This window comes from Dermacentor silvarum, chromosome 5, assembly GCF_013339745.2.
Source record: "Dermacentor silvarum isolate Dsil-2018 chromosome 5, BIME_Dsil_1.4, whole genome shotgun sequence".
Lineage (NCBI taxonomy): Eukaryota > Metazoa > Arthropoda > Arachnida > Ixodida > Ixodidae > Dermacentor > Dermacentor silvarum.
Window position 1 is genome coordinate 73005064 of NC_051158.1, and position 17265 is coordinate 73022328.

The window sequence follows — 17265 nt, forward strand, 5'->3', positions numbered from 1 at the left end:
ACACCGTCGGCTACGGTAGGCACGCAATTTGATCATACACGTAGATTGATAGTTGGGTTAGATGGTGCGCTTTCTTACCGGCAACCCAGCAGGGAACGGCGTGTGTTCACCTTCTAACTTTTCAGTTGTGCACCAAGGGTCAAACGAAGGCGAACTTACACATTTCTTTCTCTGGCGTAAATTTTGGCGCGAATATTAAGGTACGCATGAGAAAGCCAAGAAAGCGTACTTCAGCAGAATACAATGCCTCTTCGCAGCGGTGGTAAGGCCAATAACAGTTACAACTCCGAGAGTATCGAAACGCGTTGCACTCACCACTCGCAAACTTATGCTATAAGGGCCCCTGTGGACACATTCTTGAGCACGAATGAGGGCCTTTTGAGCACTACCTCATTTTTTCCATGTTCAATAAGCTGATGAGCAGTGCGCATTCGATCCCGAAAAGTGCAAGCGCTGCTAAATACTCTGAAAGTTGTAGTCTAACCTTAAAGTTACTGCTTTATTTGTATCTTTAATTAGGTTTGTGGACGGCTGCTGGGAACCACTTAAGAACACGCCCGAATGATACAATGAACTTCCTCAGAGCACTCCTGTCTCGGAAGATCGTCGGATTAGGCATCCTAAGCATAAACAAGCTACAGTTTTCGGTCGGAGTCTTCGAAGCCGCGGTCCAACTACTTGTGGTAGGTTTATTTATTTACTCGTAGTACTGTGAATGTAAAGAGTGTAGTAGAAAAAGAGAATGTGAATGTAATTACAAAAATAGAAATGAAAAGCAGAAAACCAGCATTGATGTGGCAAACATGATCGTAAAGAATTGTGCAACCCCCCCCCCCCCCCCCCCCTTCTGTGGCGGTGCGCGCGTTGGTGTAAAATGAAGTTGTGATATAGGGCACGATGAGGCTGTCCGTTTCGCCGCTGCGGCAGAAATGACAATATGCGGTAAATTTGGAGCTGTGCAAATTGCTGATTTACATCAGCTCGTGCGATAAACGAAGCGCAACGTCGATTTCATGTTGCACCACCTATCTAGGTCACACATGGCTAATCAGGTAAATTGAAGGAATAAATAGACGGCATCCATTCGGTCAACGCGGCAATTTGGAAATGTAAAAACACGGAAGTAAACTTTTATGACAATTCCCTTCGAGTTTGCCCTCTAAACACTTATCGTAGGCATTGTAACTCAAAAGTTAATTTATGTACTTAGCTTTGGTGTTGAATTGGTTGCATTCGTTTATCACAGAAGTGGGGTCCAACAAGGCAGATAATTTGTCAGCTATGACGTACTTTCACTAAATTTCGCACGTGTTTTTTTTAAAGAAACACATGTTCCAAGTAAAAGAACAAATACGGAAGCACATACAAATGTCATTAAACTCCGTAATGATAAAGCAGAAATAAAGACAGATATTGCACTAACAAATGTGCGAAGTAAAAATCGTAGAGTACCGCAGAATCACAGTACTGTGTTTGTCAGGTTACGTTACAAAATGGTGTTGGTGCTCAAGTTTACTGAAGACAAAGGTTGATTACTCTATTCACTGAAAGTTCCAGCATAAATATTTCCGCAAGGTAGGCTATCTGTTTTGCATCAAAATATTATCAGTTAGCGAGCCTGGTGCCGGATCAGAACATTGTTGGCATTATGGAAATAAGGTAACGCATTCATGAAATTGCTCTTGCACCAGAAGTTTTTTAAAATGTGCGGCTGTGAGGCACCCTCAAAACTTAAGAATGGTTAGCGTGATTACGATATAATTGCCATTGCGACGGCCAGTCACCGACGCCAGTAGCATAGGGAATGTTTAGCGAATACGGGCCTTAACAGTTCTGTGTCTATAGGATGCACCTCATCACTTTTATCAATACTAGGTTGTGACCAGACAAGTAATGCGAATAAGCTCCACTAACGAAAACAAATGTCGTTTGACGATCGAAAGCAAGAGAAAGTTGCACGGGACATGATTAACCGTTTATTGAAACTTTGTGTCGGTCAAAGCCAGGTGGCCTCCTCTAAATCGGATTTTTTGTACGCTATGGCCATAAGCGTAATATAATAAATGTATGCACGACTGGATCATGAATTACACGCGAATTGCCACACGACTGACCGCTCAAGGCATTCTGCGTGTATTCGCGGGCTTTTTTCATGCTCGAAAAAAACTTTCATGTAGCATGTATTGAGCAACAGAAACCTGTATCGGGAGTTTTTCATGTTGCCACAGTACTTCTCGAGGTAATTAATTATTTACAATTACCAAATAAATCTCAGTAACGAAAAAATTGCTGGAGCCTACTCCACTGTACTGCAAACAATGTGCACTAGGTTTTCTTCGAATAACGCAATTGCTCTTTTCTTCAAGTAACGCAATTGCTCTTTTTTAAAATATTGTTGTATGATAGGTGATACATCCGGTATGTCAGTGTTCGCTTTGCAGTGCGCAAAGATTAACCGATCTTGCTTCCGCTACTTTTGCAGAACCTGAAAACAGTCATTTCGAGAGACCTGAGCACTAGCGATATATTTACTGTTGTCGGAATCTACATTAGCGGAGATGAAACGAGAGACCCGATGAGAAACATCTTTAGGTAAGCAGTTCTTTATATTAGAGCCGACTACCTAAATCACACAGTCTGGCAGTCGCCAGTAAAGCACGAGATGTTATCCGTATAGCTGAATAATTACAATTATATTATTCAAGTAAGACAACGCTGTCAGTAATCATTTACTCTATACGACAGATTAATGGGTGACCTCTGCATAGAACATAAATTATGCATCATCAGTTCAGGGTAAATGACGCTGTTAGGCATTTCTGGAAAAACGTCTCGTCAATGTAAGCATGAAGTTGCTGACAAAACTCGCGTTCGAGAGGTCGTTATTGCCTTGTCGGCAGAGTGATTCTTTCCGTGACGTGCCATGTCTTAGGTTGCTTTTCGCTGTCGTAAGAATTTCCACGCCATGTGCATGACTCATGTAAGGTAGACTTCATGGCTTATGTCACTTCCGCGCTAGAATATCATCAGATCACTACCTTCGGTTCCAAAAAAAAATTGACAGGTGTTTGGAAGAGTCACGACCTGTACGGTGCATGGCGATCAAGTTCATGCTTTCGGTTTTGTCCGCATGTGAATCATTTTAACGCCAACTGTTGATTTCGTCTTCGTGCTCAATAACTGGTAACTATATGCATTGATAAAATTAAAGCTGGTTATATTTTTCAGCTCTGTCGGAGCGCCCGACGTCGTCATCGGCCTGGGACACATTGCCTATCCAAACAACAACATGACAAACTGCGAAATAATACCTCACAGCACTTACTCTAATGACACCAGAGCAAACCAGCTGCGAGCAAATTACGGCAGTCTCTATTCACTGGTAAGTCCATGATGGCCGCGAACCAAACGGAGAAATAAGTGACAGTGTCCCTGCGGGTAGTGTCGCTGTAATATTCGAAGCGTTCATTACAATATATGCTATATACAATAGCATATTTAATTATGAGCAAGTTGAAAGGCTTATGCTGACGCTTAACGTGAGTGGCGCAAACGTTCTCGTCACACTACGCCTTCATCCTTTGATTAAACTTCCAAGAAACGAAAGACTGTGAACCTATAGTAAGAATGCACTACGAATGCCTGCGACAAGCTATACAGAAATGAAGGGGCGGTGGGCCTTACAGCAGGGCTAGATTTTGTGGCGATATTAAACGTGACATTATCTTTATTTTTACCTTTCTGTTGCATTTAATATAATCCTTTAAACTTCATTGTACGTGCATGACAAGCGATTGAATCTTAATAAAATGTATTGCCCGAACTTTCATTTTGTGTGTTTGATCGGATATCTATACGCCATTTTATTGTTCTCCAGCGTTGATTTATTATATATTACTACATTGAAAGCCTAGGGCCTCAGGTCGGGGATTACGTTCTCATTGACCACTGGGTGTACTCTGCGACATGTTGAATACTGGATAGATACTGTGACATGCCGATTGTTCTAGAGATCAAATTACCCTATCGTACCCTCTGTAACATCTGGGCAGCCGCTGCAATAACGGACCACCCACTGTCCGTCATACGTGGTCCAAACTGTAATGGGACAGCATGCGCGTTAGTTGGCTAAATCTAGGACACAGTACAGCGCGAATAGGCTGTAAACTTTGACTGTTATGAGTTATTTATGTGTCATTCTTGGTAGTTCTGAGATGAGCCACGTATCAAAAAAAAAAAAAAATTGCTTCTCCCTGCAATTGGTGAAACGGTTTTGATAAACTGTTTAGTGATATTTTCTTGTCATCATGATGGCACACGTGTGTCGGAGCCGGCTGTGTGAACTAAACTATGGTTTTTCTTCTTTCTCCCTGAAAGTACGTAAAGATAACTGATATGTCACTCATCATGCGATATTTTCCCGGGGTGGCTTGGGCGATTGCCTCGACACTCACGGCAAGACAATACAAGCCTACCGGTAAATACGATGTGTACGAGTCCTGCGAAAATACGCCACCAGAGGAACAATACGCTTCGCCTGTCACGGTGAGTTACAAGGCTCCTTTAGCTACACTAATTAGCTGGCGCTATGTATACGATAACAGTCTTCACACTTGCTCGCTTCCCGATGGCAGTGTTTTCTCGACAGGAGTCAGCGAATGTCTGGCTTAGAAATGCCTTTCATGGTGTTCGCATTCTTAGGGTACTTCACGCATTTTCCGGGGCATATCTATTTATCTGTGCTTGAATCACACCGTTTTCCCGCATAGCTGGGCCCCTCTGTAGCTCATGGTGGAATGCGTTGCGCATGGGGCTGCTGTGCTGACGGAACAGAATTCGAAACCAACTGTCGCACTAGCTTATGTCACTGAGTACGTGGCAACTTATACATATGTGCCTCTCTTCAACGAATCTCTTTCCCTCCGACATCGGTAACTGTAGATACGGGCTTGTGTAAGCACCGCTGTTCAATAAAAAAATTTTGAGGACGCTGAAGCTTCACCTTTAAAAGTGGAACGCGATAGCCTTCAAAGATCCCCGAGTGCTTCTTATGCTTGCCGGCAACTGCAGGTTATGAAACCGTAATGTTTACCGGGAAACTTTGGCGGCGAATGCTATGCACGAAGGCGAGCTTTCTGGTAGAAACGCGGCCTCTTGCGTGGGCCGATTTCTGTGAAAGTGCACAGCCACGCCAAAAAAATTACACCATTTTTAAGTTTCTGTTACTTTTTCGAACTTTTAATGTTTCAGTCTTAGAACATTTAACACAAAAGGCATGCCCTGTGGGTCTTTTGTTTCATGAGATTTGTTTGCGGGCTGTCATTCTCAATATTAAGAGGAATAATTTTGTCAGGAATGTAAGGCTAGGTATGAGCAACTTTTGTGATAGAATGGTGTGTCATTATTACCCGCATAAACCGCGTCTGTATAGGACGGCGTGGTATATACATATACCTAAATATATACCACAATTTTCGCTCACCGGACCCCAACTACACCGACACCGGATTTTCTGGCACACGAGGGTTACAACTCTTTCACGCCGACTTGAAGCACTGGGTATGTGCCACTCTTCAATGAGTCTCTCCGATGCCAACTTGGGCCAGTAGGTGTCTGCCACTCTCAATGAACGTTCCTGATGCCAACTTGGATAACTATGTATATGCCACTGGGATCATGCCGCTCTGTAATGACGAAAAAGACCATTTAAATTTTGCCGAAGTTGAGCGCGAATCGAAAGCACGTCAACAGAGTTCGAAGGACAGCAACACGATTCTTTATTCAGTCTGCGCCACAACTGCACTGCGTATGTGGCCCTTTTCAATGAATGTCCTTCACGCCAACGCTTTAGCGGGCCGTGCCATTGTTACACTGGCTATGTGCCGCTCTTCTATGAACTTGCCGCCAACTCGGGTGACTGAGCATATGCCATTGCTTGTGCGGCAAGCGAGAGAACAGTTTTCAGCGTTAACCCGCACTGGCAGGCCGTGCTTATTCTGTCGGAGGCCCCGCATTGACTTCTTGGAAGCGCTAACAGATGGCATAGCGTGTCCACAATATAACGCGAGAAAAAAAGCAAGGTTGCCGCATGAGGCGTTCCTGAGTGTTCACACGGACAGGCATGCCATGGACTTCTGAGGCCACATGCAGGCTTCGTGGCGGGGAGTCCTGACGGCACCGATTGTTCTTAGGGAAGCACCCCCGAAGCAGTCCTGCTGCAGTACACGCTTCATACGTAACTCGTTTCGACGGTGGCAATACGTTTTCCCCTTATGTTCATTATAAGTTAAACGCATCACCGGCGATAGGCATCGTTACATGGGTCTTGTAGAACTTTGTTTGCCATATTACTCAAGGTCAACTGCTCCTCAACGTGAAAAATTTTTAATTAGGTCCGCCTGCCGTGTGTACTCGTACATATCAAAGTGCGGTGCCTGTGTGTACACTCTTCTTTTTTTTTTGATCAGCGTATGTCACGTTCGCTTGGGCTTATCTAATAGCTCCGTCGGGCACACTTAGGCTTCCCCGAATGTTTATGCTTACTTACGAAAGCTCAAATTGTTCATTAAGTCAACGTAACACAATTTTGCCCTTGTTGGGCACTTTTCGCTCAAAGTGGCCTGAAGTGTTGAAGAGAACAAGCTCCGGGGCCAAAATATCAAAATGCATCACTTTCAGGATGGAATTCATCGCTAGGGAGATATTACAATAAATTGACGAATGTTCAGGCGGCACTCCAATAATATTTTTCGGCGTAAATAGATCAACGGCTCAACGATACTCCACGTCCCACTACAAACACGAAAAAACCTGTATCCGCGCCGCATGGCAAGCTTCTCCGTGTTCGCACGCCCGGGCACGCCATCCATTTCTGAGGCCACGGTCACGCTTCGCGAGGACCCCACTAGGTTTCGCCGAGTATTGTTAAAGAGATTCTGAAATGACTTTGACGATTTTGTACAAACGTACTGAGTCATTAGGGTAGGTCATTCTGAAAATTAAGTGATACATTTTGGCGCTTCGCGTAAAGCGTGTAATTTAATTTAAGGGTTTAAATATGTGCATTGCTGCTGTTCGCACCGGCGCCACTCCTCTGAGTTTTCAGCCGCCCCGTTACACTCTATGTAGTTGGTGCACGTGACGTCAGTTCGGCTAGTTATCCGATTGGCTTCCGAGGTTGCGTCATCAATAATTTATGGTGAACAGTTTATGGTGAACAAATGTTGTTCGTAATAGTTGAAATGTTGGTTAATTTGTTTCTTTAAAAGAGGTCACCGAAAGAGAATATACGATGACAATTTGTCGCTACACTCAAGCACTTCCGCCACAGAGCAAGTGTCGTATGCTTGTGTTAAAATGTGCTCCATATTTTATCGAGCTTCACGGTAAATGTCGGCCTCGAGCTCTTCGTTTCGCGATCACCATGGGTGGCCCTTGTCAGGTTGTGGGCTGCAAATCTAGCGATTAGCGACATCGCGTCCCTCTGCAAGGCAATATGCAAGCGGAGTGGCTGCAGCGCATCGGGCTGTCGGTATCCGATCGGTGCCAGGATCTGCGCGTTTGCCGGCCGTCACTTCACGCCAGAGAATTGCTACCACAAAGAGAGCTTGAGCATGTCCGGTATTCCACTAAACGCACGCGTACTGGGCGTTTTGCCTGATGGGTGGCGGTGCAAACATGAGCGGCGTGCAAAGCACAGATCTGTTATAGGAGTAACCAAGTGTATTCTACTTCGTTGCTGGTGTAAATTTTCGGCAGCAGCGTAACTCGTTGTCAGTTGACATGTTTCAAATGTTTTACGCTTGGTTACAGGAGTATTCTCTCTTTCTTTGGCTGGTTCAGCTCTGCGCCACCAAGTGACTTCACCGTGCGGGCCTCTCAGGCAGCTCATGTTTACGCTAATCCCCTTCATCACAGCGGTAATAGTATGAAGGGGCTTTAGTTTACGTTTGCGCAGGTCGCCTGCGTTTACCGGAATACCGGATACTGTTGGCGCTGTGACTGGATGCTCGCAACGTACGTTGCCTGGATAGCTCTCGCTGTAGGTCGACGGCGGGGCTGCTAGAGGAGAGGTTGGAGAGGCTTCGCGCGCTTACTTCAAGAGTCCGAAAGCAGACGACACGTGACATGATGACATCGAGCAAGTGAAGGCGGAGCTTAGCCCCGATCGCTCGGCGAACGAGTTGAGCAGAAAAAAGCACGGTTGGGGAGGAGGGCAACATGTAATACGTCCGTAGCTCTCTTAGCCCGGGACCCTTCACTTAAACTGTGGTGGCAATGTGTTACTGTAGCTCTACCCTACGCGTCTGATACAGAACTCGTTTGGATGGTGGCAATACGTTGTGTCGCGATACTCAATGCTTAACGTACTATCGTCGACAATCATAATGAGATTGATTCTGCCCAACTTTTGATAAAGAAAACGAAAAAGTTGCTACCGTTATTTCTGGTCGGAAATAACTGGACTCAGAATACACGGCTCCTCGGCAGCACCTGCAGATTTGGTGGCGCCCGTAGTTGCGCGCGGCGTACTGAATGATTCGAAGTTGGCGTGCAGGGACTTACGTCTCATAGCCTCTTACCACCAGGCGCACGCTCATCTGCTTAGGAGCCGTTTAGAGGTAGCCAATAAGAAAATTAATTGTGGCACGAGCACCGAGTGCCACTAAACTTCCGTTTTCTCGCAGAGGTGGGACGAAATAAAAATAAATAAAAAAATAAAAACAGGTAGATATCGATGGTTCTACTTATGGTTGATGATAGATATGACATCAGAGCACAGGTTTAGCACAGTAAAGAGCTAATTAGGTGTCAGGAATAATTGGAAACACTTAAGGAAAGTCTAATTGCCATACACCAAAGAACACAATCGTACACATAGGTACCCGCCACCTCAGTACAGGTCCCGTGAAGCTCCAAGATCAGAAGTTACGTCATCAGAAGCGTCACAATTAAACCAAGGGTACTTGCCCAATACTAATAAAAATAAAAACAAGCTAATTAGAGCTACACACCACCTGACACAGAATGAATGCCTGCCTAACACAGCGGTGGGCTGACGTCACTCCACCCTCTCTCGCTTCTCCTCTCCTGGCACGCATCTACTCCGTCGCTCGCTCGCGCGCGCCAGCTGCACGCTGGCGTTCGTTACATGCTCTCACGTCAGGGGCGGAGGGGCGCGTAAGGTGCGCGTCGTGCGCCGTCTAATAGAGGGCTACGCGTCGCACCCTCCTCGCCCTCCTTCGCTCCCTCGCCCGCTCCTCTGTGCGTGGCGGTTTCCCGGCAGTTTCGTTCGCTCGCTCCTCCGAGTTCGGTTTCCCGCCCTACAACAGGGTACACCTACGCCGCGGTCCGAGTGCCACTAGCAGACAGCCAAATCAAGGATTAGGGTCGTTTCTCATTTTTTTCAATTAGAAGCCGTGTGGCTTTGCCAAGATTATTTCATTGCTACATCATTACCATATGAAGCCAGCAGTCAACCACACAAAGTGTAGTATAACGTCAAATACAATTTTGATTTGAATTGTGGAAGTTATAAATACAGGAAATGAAAGTGGACGAAAAAAAGCGGGGTAGCTTGCACTATAGTGGCGCAAGGCTAAAGACACAGCGTAGCTTATCGGTTCCTAGCTGGTCCTGGCCATACGAAGTGATGCTAGGTTATACGAAGTAATGCCAAGTGATGCTAAGTTATGCGAAGTTTATAAGTATTTCCTCGTATTCCGTGGCATCGGGGAACGCCTCGCGAAGCACTTGCAGTCCGAGCACACGAAGGGGAAGTGGGGCGAAAGCTATGCACAGTGTACGGGCGGCGCGCAGCAGACGACACGCCGGGATGACGTCACAGCGCATGCGCAGTAGCGCGCAGCGGTTGGGAGCTCTGCTGAGCCGCCGCCAGAGGCGCCTGCTGCAGTCACGGACACCGCTAGCGTTCGGCGCTAATATAATATGGCGTCGCTAATAATAATATGGCGTCGGCAGCATCTCTGCGCGTTGCCTCATTGGTGCTTCTACAATTTGTGTATCTCTCTCTCTCGCTCTCATTTTGTCTTTCTCTCTCCCGAGCATAGCGCGCGACGCTCCGCGAGGTGGTTGATGGCAACGCAGTGGCAGGTGGCATACATTACGGCTGGCTTAAACAGCTCCGCTGTTAAAACAACTGCTCGTAGGTGGTACACGAACTCATGCGTCTTCACATTACGCGTACCATGCTCATGCCAACTGATCAGCCACGGCACCATTTTCCTATCCAGTTTCTACAGCATTAAATATGAACTAGACCTAGGCTTGGGAGTGTTAGCGAGCGCCACAACTCACGGTCATGCCGGCGGGTGTAGAATGTTCTTTCTACCCCAATGCGTCAAGCGATAAATATACTTGGGAGTAGGTGACTGGCCAATGAACCCGGGTATGCTACCTAAAGGCATCAGAGCGGCTGGGGCCGAGTTCTTCGGTATGTAATGAACGAAAAGAAAGGGAACACAGGTGCCCGACTGTCGTAAGCCACAATCATGTGAATAGAACAGACAATGACACCAAGGAAATCGTAGGGTGAATTGCTTGTTTTATTCGAAAAGCAGACAGGGAAGTGGTATCCAACCTACGCATACGACCACTTTCATATGCGATACGGCCACTCGCGAATACAAGCAGTTGTTTTTTCATCTACTTTAATTTTGCTTGATTTCTCATTTTTACATTTCATATGAAACAAGTAATTCACCCTATGCTTTCCGTTGTGTCGATGTCTGTTAGGTTCACATGATTGTGATTTACAAAAATTCTACCGTGTGTTCCCCTTCTCGTAGGATACTATATGCTACTCATTTACAACCAATTTAGCTAAAGTGCATTTTCGTTGCACTTGGCCTTAAAGGTTGTTTAGTTGCGCTCAGTCGGGTTGGGCTAGTCTTGCGGGGTCGCATGGCATAGGGTTGGGTTTGCCAGTCCGTGTTACTGGCGCCATGTTTTATATCTGCAGGTCGCACTGGTGTGCCGCCGTGATAAGTAGGGCAGCTGTAGCAATGAAATGCACTGCACACTGCATCAAAATGGGCAACACAAAACAGCAGCCTATAGCTTAGGAAAAGCCGAACAGCAATATAATATTTTCCTTCAAATTATTGAAATAATAACATATATTTATAAACGATATTTTTATAACCGAGTTAAGCAGGGCGATCCGTTGTTTCCTATTATGTTATTACGGAGAAATTATATTTATTAGCACAGACCGGCAATACGGCACAGCTCAGGCCAAGGTCAGTACGAGCACAGCGCGCCTGCCAGATTATTGTCGCTTTTATCGATGTGCCAAGCACCCGTAACAATATAGTATCATTACAAACAATTTTCTTGCATTCATTGTAACCTGGCGTTTTCTTTTTCAGGCTTGTGAGGGATTCGACATATTTGACATTAACCTCGGTTTGCCCTTCCAACAGTTAGCCACCAACGATGGTGCGCAGATTCAGAACTTCAAGAAGTCGCGGTTTTTTGTATTCGAGGATAGAACAAGCCTCGCTGTAAAGGTAAGCAAAAGGCCGCACACTGACCACAAGGACGTGGTGTGTAAGATATTCAAGCGAAGCTTGTATTGCCTGACTCGGGTGCCATCGGTGTAGCTGTCGTCGTATGCAAAAAACCTGCTCACCCGCAGAACGCAACCGGAAACCCTCCTCGCCCACAGCTGGCGCGCCGGAAACCCTCCGCTCCCGCAAGTGGCGCGCCGGATCACTCCACTCTCCCAGCCAACCACAATCGCTCCCTCCCTCAGGGGAAGGGAAAGGAGGGTTCGCTCGCTCCGCGAACGCCGTGCATTGGCGCTGAGCCGTGCTCCCTCAAGGGCTGCAGAAGATAGCGCCAACCTTCCTTTTCCAAAAGAACCACTTAGTAGTAGCCAGTGCAAGGCCGTCTGCGCTGTGGGAAGGCCGCGCATGATCCGCTCTGTCGAGGAGGAGGCCGCCTTCAAAGAACGACAACGGTAGCGGGACCGTGAACGTGCGCGAGCTCGCCGGGCGAATCCAGCGTTTCTGATACGCCAACAACCATGTCTCTTTAATGTGTCGCAAACGCTAAAAAAAACTAACCAGCCACTCCCTTAGGGTTGGACAAGCTTCGCGTGCACCCCTGTTCCCGGTGGGGGATGGGTTTGGAGTTTTATTGCGCTGAACTTGTATATTTCTTCATGTTTTCTTAATACGAGGGAGGAGGGTGTGCGAAGGAGAGGACACTATTAAAACGTAGGGCGTCTGTAAAAACGCCAGTGTGCATGCGTTGTAGTGCACGTTAAAGAACCCCAGGTGGCCAAAATTAATCCAGAGCCCTCCACTATGACGTGACCCATAATCAGAACTGGTTTTCGCACATAAAACCCCAGAAGGGAGGAAGTAGGCGGCGTATGTTTTTCTTTAGAGCACCGGTAAGCTCTTCGCGAGGAAGGCAAATAAAATTTTTTTCGACGCGGAACGACTGGAAGTTCTTCTGCAGCTTTCGCTCTTGTGGCTAAACGTGACATAGGCTCCCGGGCAAAATTTGCATAATTTCAACACATAAATAAATAAAATAAATACAAAATAAACAAAGGACAGTCAATAAACAAAGGACCGTCTTTTCTAATAATTCTTAAGACGAAACTTTTCAAGCGAACTCCTCCAAACTTTGCTGGCCGTGGCTGCAGCTGCTGCTGTCTTGTTTCTTTTCCTGTATTGACGTTTTAGGTGACGGAAAATTACGCAACATTAAAATACGTCAGCCTTACTCTGCCTGACACGTGTTAAACTTCCTGATCGTTACGAAATCATCAAGCGTGGTGATTTACTCTGGCGGACCGGGTTGCATACTAAACGTCTAACTTGAACAGCATAATCAATGGAATCGCAAGCACAGAACAAGTATTAATATACGCATACTGAACTTGCATGCGGGTCTTCCACATGTGGTGTAGGCCTAGAAAGATTAATATAACGCAAGGAACACGGCCTGTCTTATAAACTGGCAGGGATCGTAAACTGTGCATGTCCAATGGCAATTATTTATTGGTTCATAGAAGCATCATATGCATCATCAGCCCATATTTATGTCCACTGCAGAACGAAGGCCTCTCCAATTACCCCTTTCTTGTGCTAGCTGATTCCAACGTGCACCTGCAAATTTCCTAACTTCATCACACCACCTTGTTTTCTGCCGTCCTCGACTGTGCTTTCCTTCTCTTGGTATCCATTCTGTAACTCTAATGGTCCGCCGGTTATCCATCCTATGCATTACATGGCCTGCCCAGCTCCATTTTTTCCTCTTAATGTTAACTAGAATATCGGCTATCCCCGTTTGCTTTCTAATCCACACCGCATTGTTCCTGTCTCTTAACGTTAGGCCGATCATTTTTTCGTTCCATCACTCTCTGTGCTGTCCTTAACTTGTTCTCGAGCTTCTTTTTTAATCTCCAAGTTTCTGCCCCACATTTTCGCACCAGAAGGATGCAATGATTGTAGACTTTTCGTCTCAATGAGAATGGTAAGCTCTCAATCAGGATTTGGTAATGGCCGCCGTATGCACTCTAGCCCAATTTTATTCTTCTATATTTTTTTTCTCATGATCAGAGTCCCCTGTGAGTAATGGGCCCAGATAAACGTACTCCTTTAGACTCTAGAGGCTGACTGGCGATCCTGAATTATTGTTCCCTTGCGAGGCTTTTGAACATTATCTTTGTGTTCTGCATATTAATCTTCAACCCCACTCTTACACTTTCTCTGTTAAGGGACCTCAATCATTTGCTGTAATTCGTCCCCATTGTTGCTGAATAGGACAATAAAATCTGTAAACCGAAGGTTTCTGAGATATTCGCCGTTGATTCTCACTCCTAAGCCTTCCCATGTCTAAGAGGTTGAATACTTCTTCTAAGCCTGCAGTGAATGGCATTGAAGAGATTGTGTCTCCTTGAATGGCCCCTTTCTTGATAGGTAACTTTCTCTTTTTCTTGGGGAGAACCAAGGTTGCTGTGCAACCCTTGTAGATATTTGCCAATATATTCACGTATGCATCCTGTACTCCTTGATTACGTAATGCCTCTATGACTGTTGGTATCTCTACTGAATCGAATGCTTTTTCATAATCTATGAAAGCCATATAGAGAGGTTGATTGTACTCCGCAGATTTCTCTATTACCTGGCTGATGACATGGATATGGTCCATCGTAGAATATCCCTTCCTGACGCCAGCCTGTTCTCTTGGTTGGCTGAAGTCGAGTGTTGCCCTGATTTTATTTGAAATTACCTTGATGAATATTTTATACAATACTGTGAGCAAGCTAATGGGTCTATAATTCTTCAATTTTTTAAAGGGCCCCTAAACCACATCAGATATTTTTTGAACATTTCAAGTAAGCTCGCGCATCGAGTTCAGATTGCCGTCACGATCAACGATGCCAAACGCTGTAGCGCTGCGCGCCGCGGGCGCGCCACAAAATGAAAAAGCAAAAAAAAAAAAAAAAAAAAAAAAAAAACAATGTCATCCTCCTTCCCTCGCCCTTCCGGTATCCCCAGCGGTCGTCACGATGTCAGCAGGGGGATTCTGGTGATGTCAACTGCGGAAACGATGTTCATTGGTTGAACAAGAACCTACGACTTCCGGTTAGTCTGCTAGCACGTATGCGCGCTTTCTGCTCTTCCTCGTCGTGTTGCTCGCTTGTTCGCGCTTGCGAATCGGTAATTACAGCCTGCAACGCAAGTGCCAAATCGCTCGCGTTCCAACACAATCATCCTTAGCGGTCTGATTAGCTGCGCGAACAGAGTGCGACAGTGTTGGCCTTTCCAGACGTGCGCGCAACACAGGGTCTATAGCGACACGCTTCGCATGAACACGGGCCGGCACCGCAGCAACAGCGGGTAGCCGAGAAGCGCTGAGTCCACGTCCCGTTACCGGCACGGTAACTCGCCGCACGCCGTTTGCCATTCGCGGGCCGCCGTTCGACAGCGGTTTTGCTCGCGAGCGGCGAGATTTCCTTGCCGTACGTAGAGAGGATGAGACCGGGACTCATTTGTGCGGCAGTCTCACCGCCGCTGATCGCTCGACGGCGCCGATATCGTCGCTAGGCCTTTTCCGGTTCCCTTCAAAGCTAAAGTGGACGGCACTTCGAAATGAATTGCCGGCGCTAACAAGCCGCAATATTTTCTTATCGTTGTTATCGCTCTTCGCAATAATTGTACGCAAAGAAGAAAAATACGCTGATATTAACGGCGCCGTCGGCTGCGATGCGAGCACAGCCGAGCCGGTCGTCTCCCGTCGGTAGCCGTGCACTGCAGCTGAGCTGCAGCCGATGTTTTCGTTGCCGGTGGCGGAGGCGCGCAGCTTCGCGGTCGTCGATTGGCCCGTTGCTCGTACAGCGGGCGGGGCGCCGACAGAACTGCCGTCTACTTTGAACACCTCTCGCGCGGCAGACGTTCTAGAGCACTGGAGGCCGGTTCGTCGTCCATATATGTGCCGCTAGCATGGCTAGCGTGGACGTGCCTTAACCGGAAGTAGGCAGTCTTTTCAGATGTGCGTTGGCAATGACGTATGTCACGTGACATTTCGAACAGAACTCGGCGAGGACGGGAGACCAGCCGACGAGGAGAGTAGCGAAGGAAAGAGCGAAACGAGCGAGGGCCGTTTTTCGATCATCAAACGCGTGTAACTCCGCTATTACGGCACAATTTCGAAAAATTCTCTCGGCTACGTGTTCGTTGTAGACTCGTGCACAACTGCAACACCACAACTAAATTTTGACCTCTGGGTGGTTTAGGTGCCCTTTAATGTCTCCCTTCTTATGGATGGGTATAATGTTGGCGTTCTTCCAGCTTTCTGCTACACTTGAAGTCGTCATGCATTGCGTATAAAGGGCCGCAAGCTTTTCAAGTATGATATCTCCTGCATCCATGATTAAACCTACTGTTATTCCATCTTCTCCAGCAGCTTTTCCCCTGGTCATGTCTTTCAAGGCCCTTCTAACTTTATCGCTAGTTATAGAAGGGGCTTCTGTATCCTGCTCATCACTACTTTGAATGAATGTACCTTGGCTGATCTGCGTACTGTACAGGTCAGTATAGAATTCTTCCGATGCTTTTACTATATCTTCTAAATTGCTGATCATATTACCCTGCTTATCTTTCAGTGCATACATTTTGTCTTGTCGTATGCCTAGTTTTCTTCTCACTTATTTCATGCTGAGCCCACATTTTACGCTTGCTCAATCTTCTCCACATTATAATTTCGGATATCCCTTACTTTCTTCTTGTTGATCAGTTTCGACAGATCAGTGAATTCTATCTGACCTCTCGAGTTTGATATTTTCATGTTTTGCCGTTTCTTTATCATGTCCTTTGTTACTTGGGAGAGCTTACCTACTGGTTGACTTGGTGCCTTACCTCCCACTTCAACTGCTGCTTCTGAGATCAACCTAGTTAAGGTTTCATTCATTACCTCTGTGTTGTCTTTATCTTCCTGTTCTAAAGCTGCATATTTGTTCGTGAGCTCCAGCCTGAATTGGTCTGCTTTTACCCTTACTGTGTCTGAGTTGAGAGAAATCCTAGACCTCACTAACCTATGGTCACTGCACTTTACCCTACCTAACACTTCTACATCCTGCACTATGCTTGGATCGACAGAGAGTATGAAACCTATTTCATTCCTTGTTTTTCCATTAAGGCTTTTCCAGATCCACATCCTGTTGCTGCGCTTCCTGAAGAACGTATTCATTATTCGGAGCCTATTCCTTTCCGCAAACTCTACCAACATCTCTCCTCTAGTGTTTCTAGAATTGATGCCGCAGTTGCCAATTGCTTGCTCGCCAGCCTGCTTTTCCCCACTTTTGCACTGAAATCGCCCATTACTACAGTATACTGAGTTTTCACCTCTCTCATTGCTAATTCAACATCTTCATAAAACTGTTCTATTTCTTCATCATCAGGACTGGAGGTTGGGGCGTAGGCTTGTACAACCTTCATTCTATACCTCGTATTCAGCTTTATTACTACTACTGCTACCGTCTCATAAATGCTGCAGAATTCATTAATGTTGCCCGCTATGTCCTCATGGACTTGAAATCATACTCCGAATTCTCTCCTATCTGGAAGAGCTCTGTAGCACAGGACGTGGCCGTTAGTCAGCACTGTATAAGCCTCACCAGTTCTTCTCACCTTACTAACGCCAATGATATCTCAGGCAATAAATGATAATGCTTAAAATAGCCCTGATAAGCTAGCCTCACTCGATAGGGTGCGTCTGTTGAAC

At 46.2% G+C, this 17265-nt stretch overlaps 1 protein-coding gene across 1 annotated transcript; it reads left to right on the forward strand.

Moving 5' to 3' along the window:
• Nucleotides 1-567: 567 nt before the first annotated feature.
• On the forward strand, nucleotides 568-11624 carry LOC125945713 (uncharacterized). The gene is made up of 4 exons (XM_049667964.1): nucleotides 568-683; nucleotides 2483-2592; nucleotides 3229-3382; nucleotides 11391-11624. Exons 1-4 carry the CDS (start codon nucleotides 570-572, stop codon nucleotides 11622-11624), a joined length of 612 nt encoding a protein of 203 aa, XP_049523921.1. The 5' UTR covers nucleotides 568-569.
• Nucleotides 11625-17265: the final 5641 nt, after the last annotated feature.

Excerpts from the sequence above, each read along its gene's own strand:
- LOC125945713 (XM_049667964.1), top strand. The coding sequence starts at position 570 with ATGAACTTCCTCAGAGCACTCCTGTCTCGGAAGATCGTCGGATTAGGC. Across the intron at positions 2,593-3,228 it reads CCGATGAGAAACATCTTTAG|CTCTGTCGGAGCGCCCGACG; the intron begins GTAAGCAGTTCT and ends TATATTTTTCAG. Across the intron at positions 3,383-11,390 it reads ACGGCAGTCTCTATTCACTG|GCTTGTGAGGGATTCGACAT; the intron begins GTAAGTCCATGA and ends TTTCTTTTTCAG.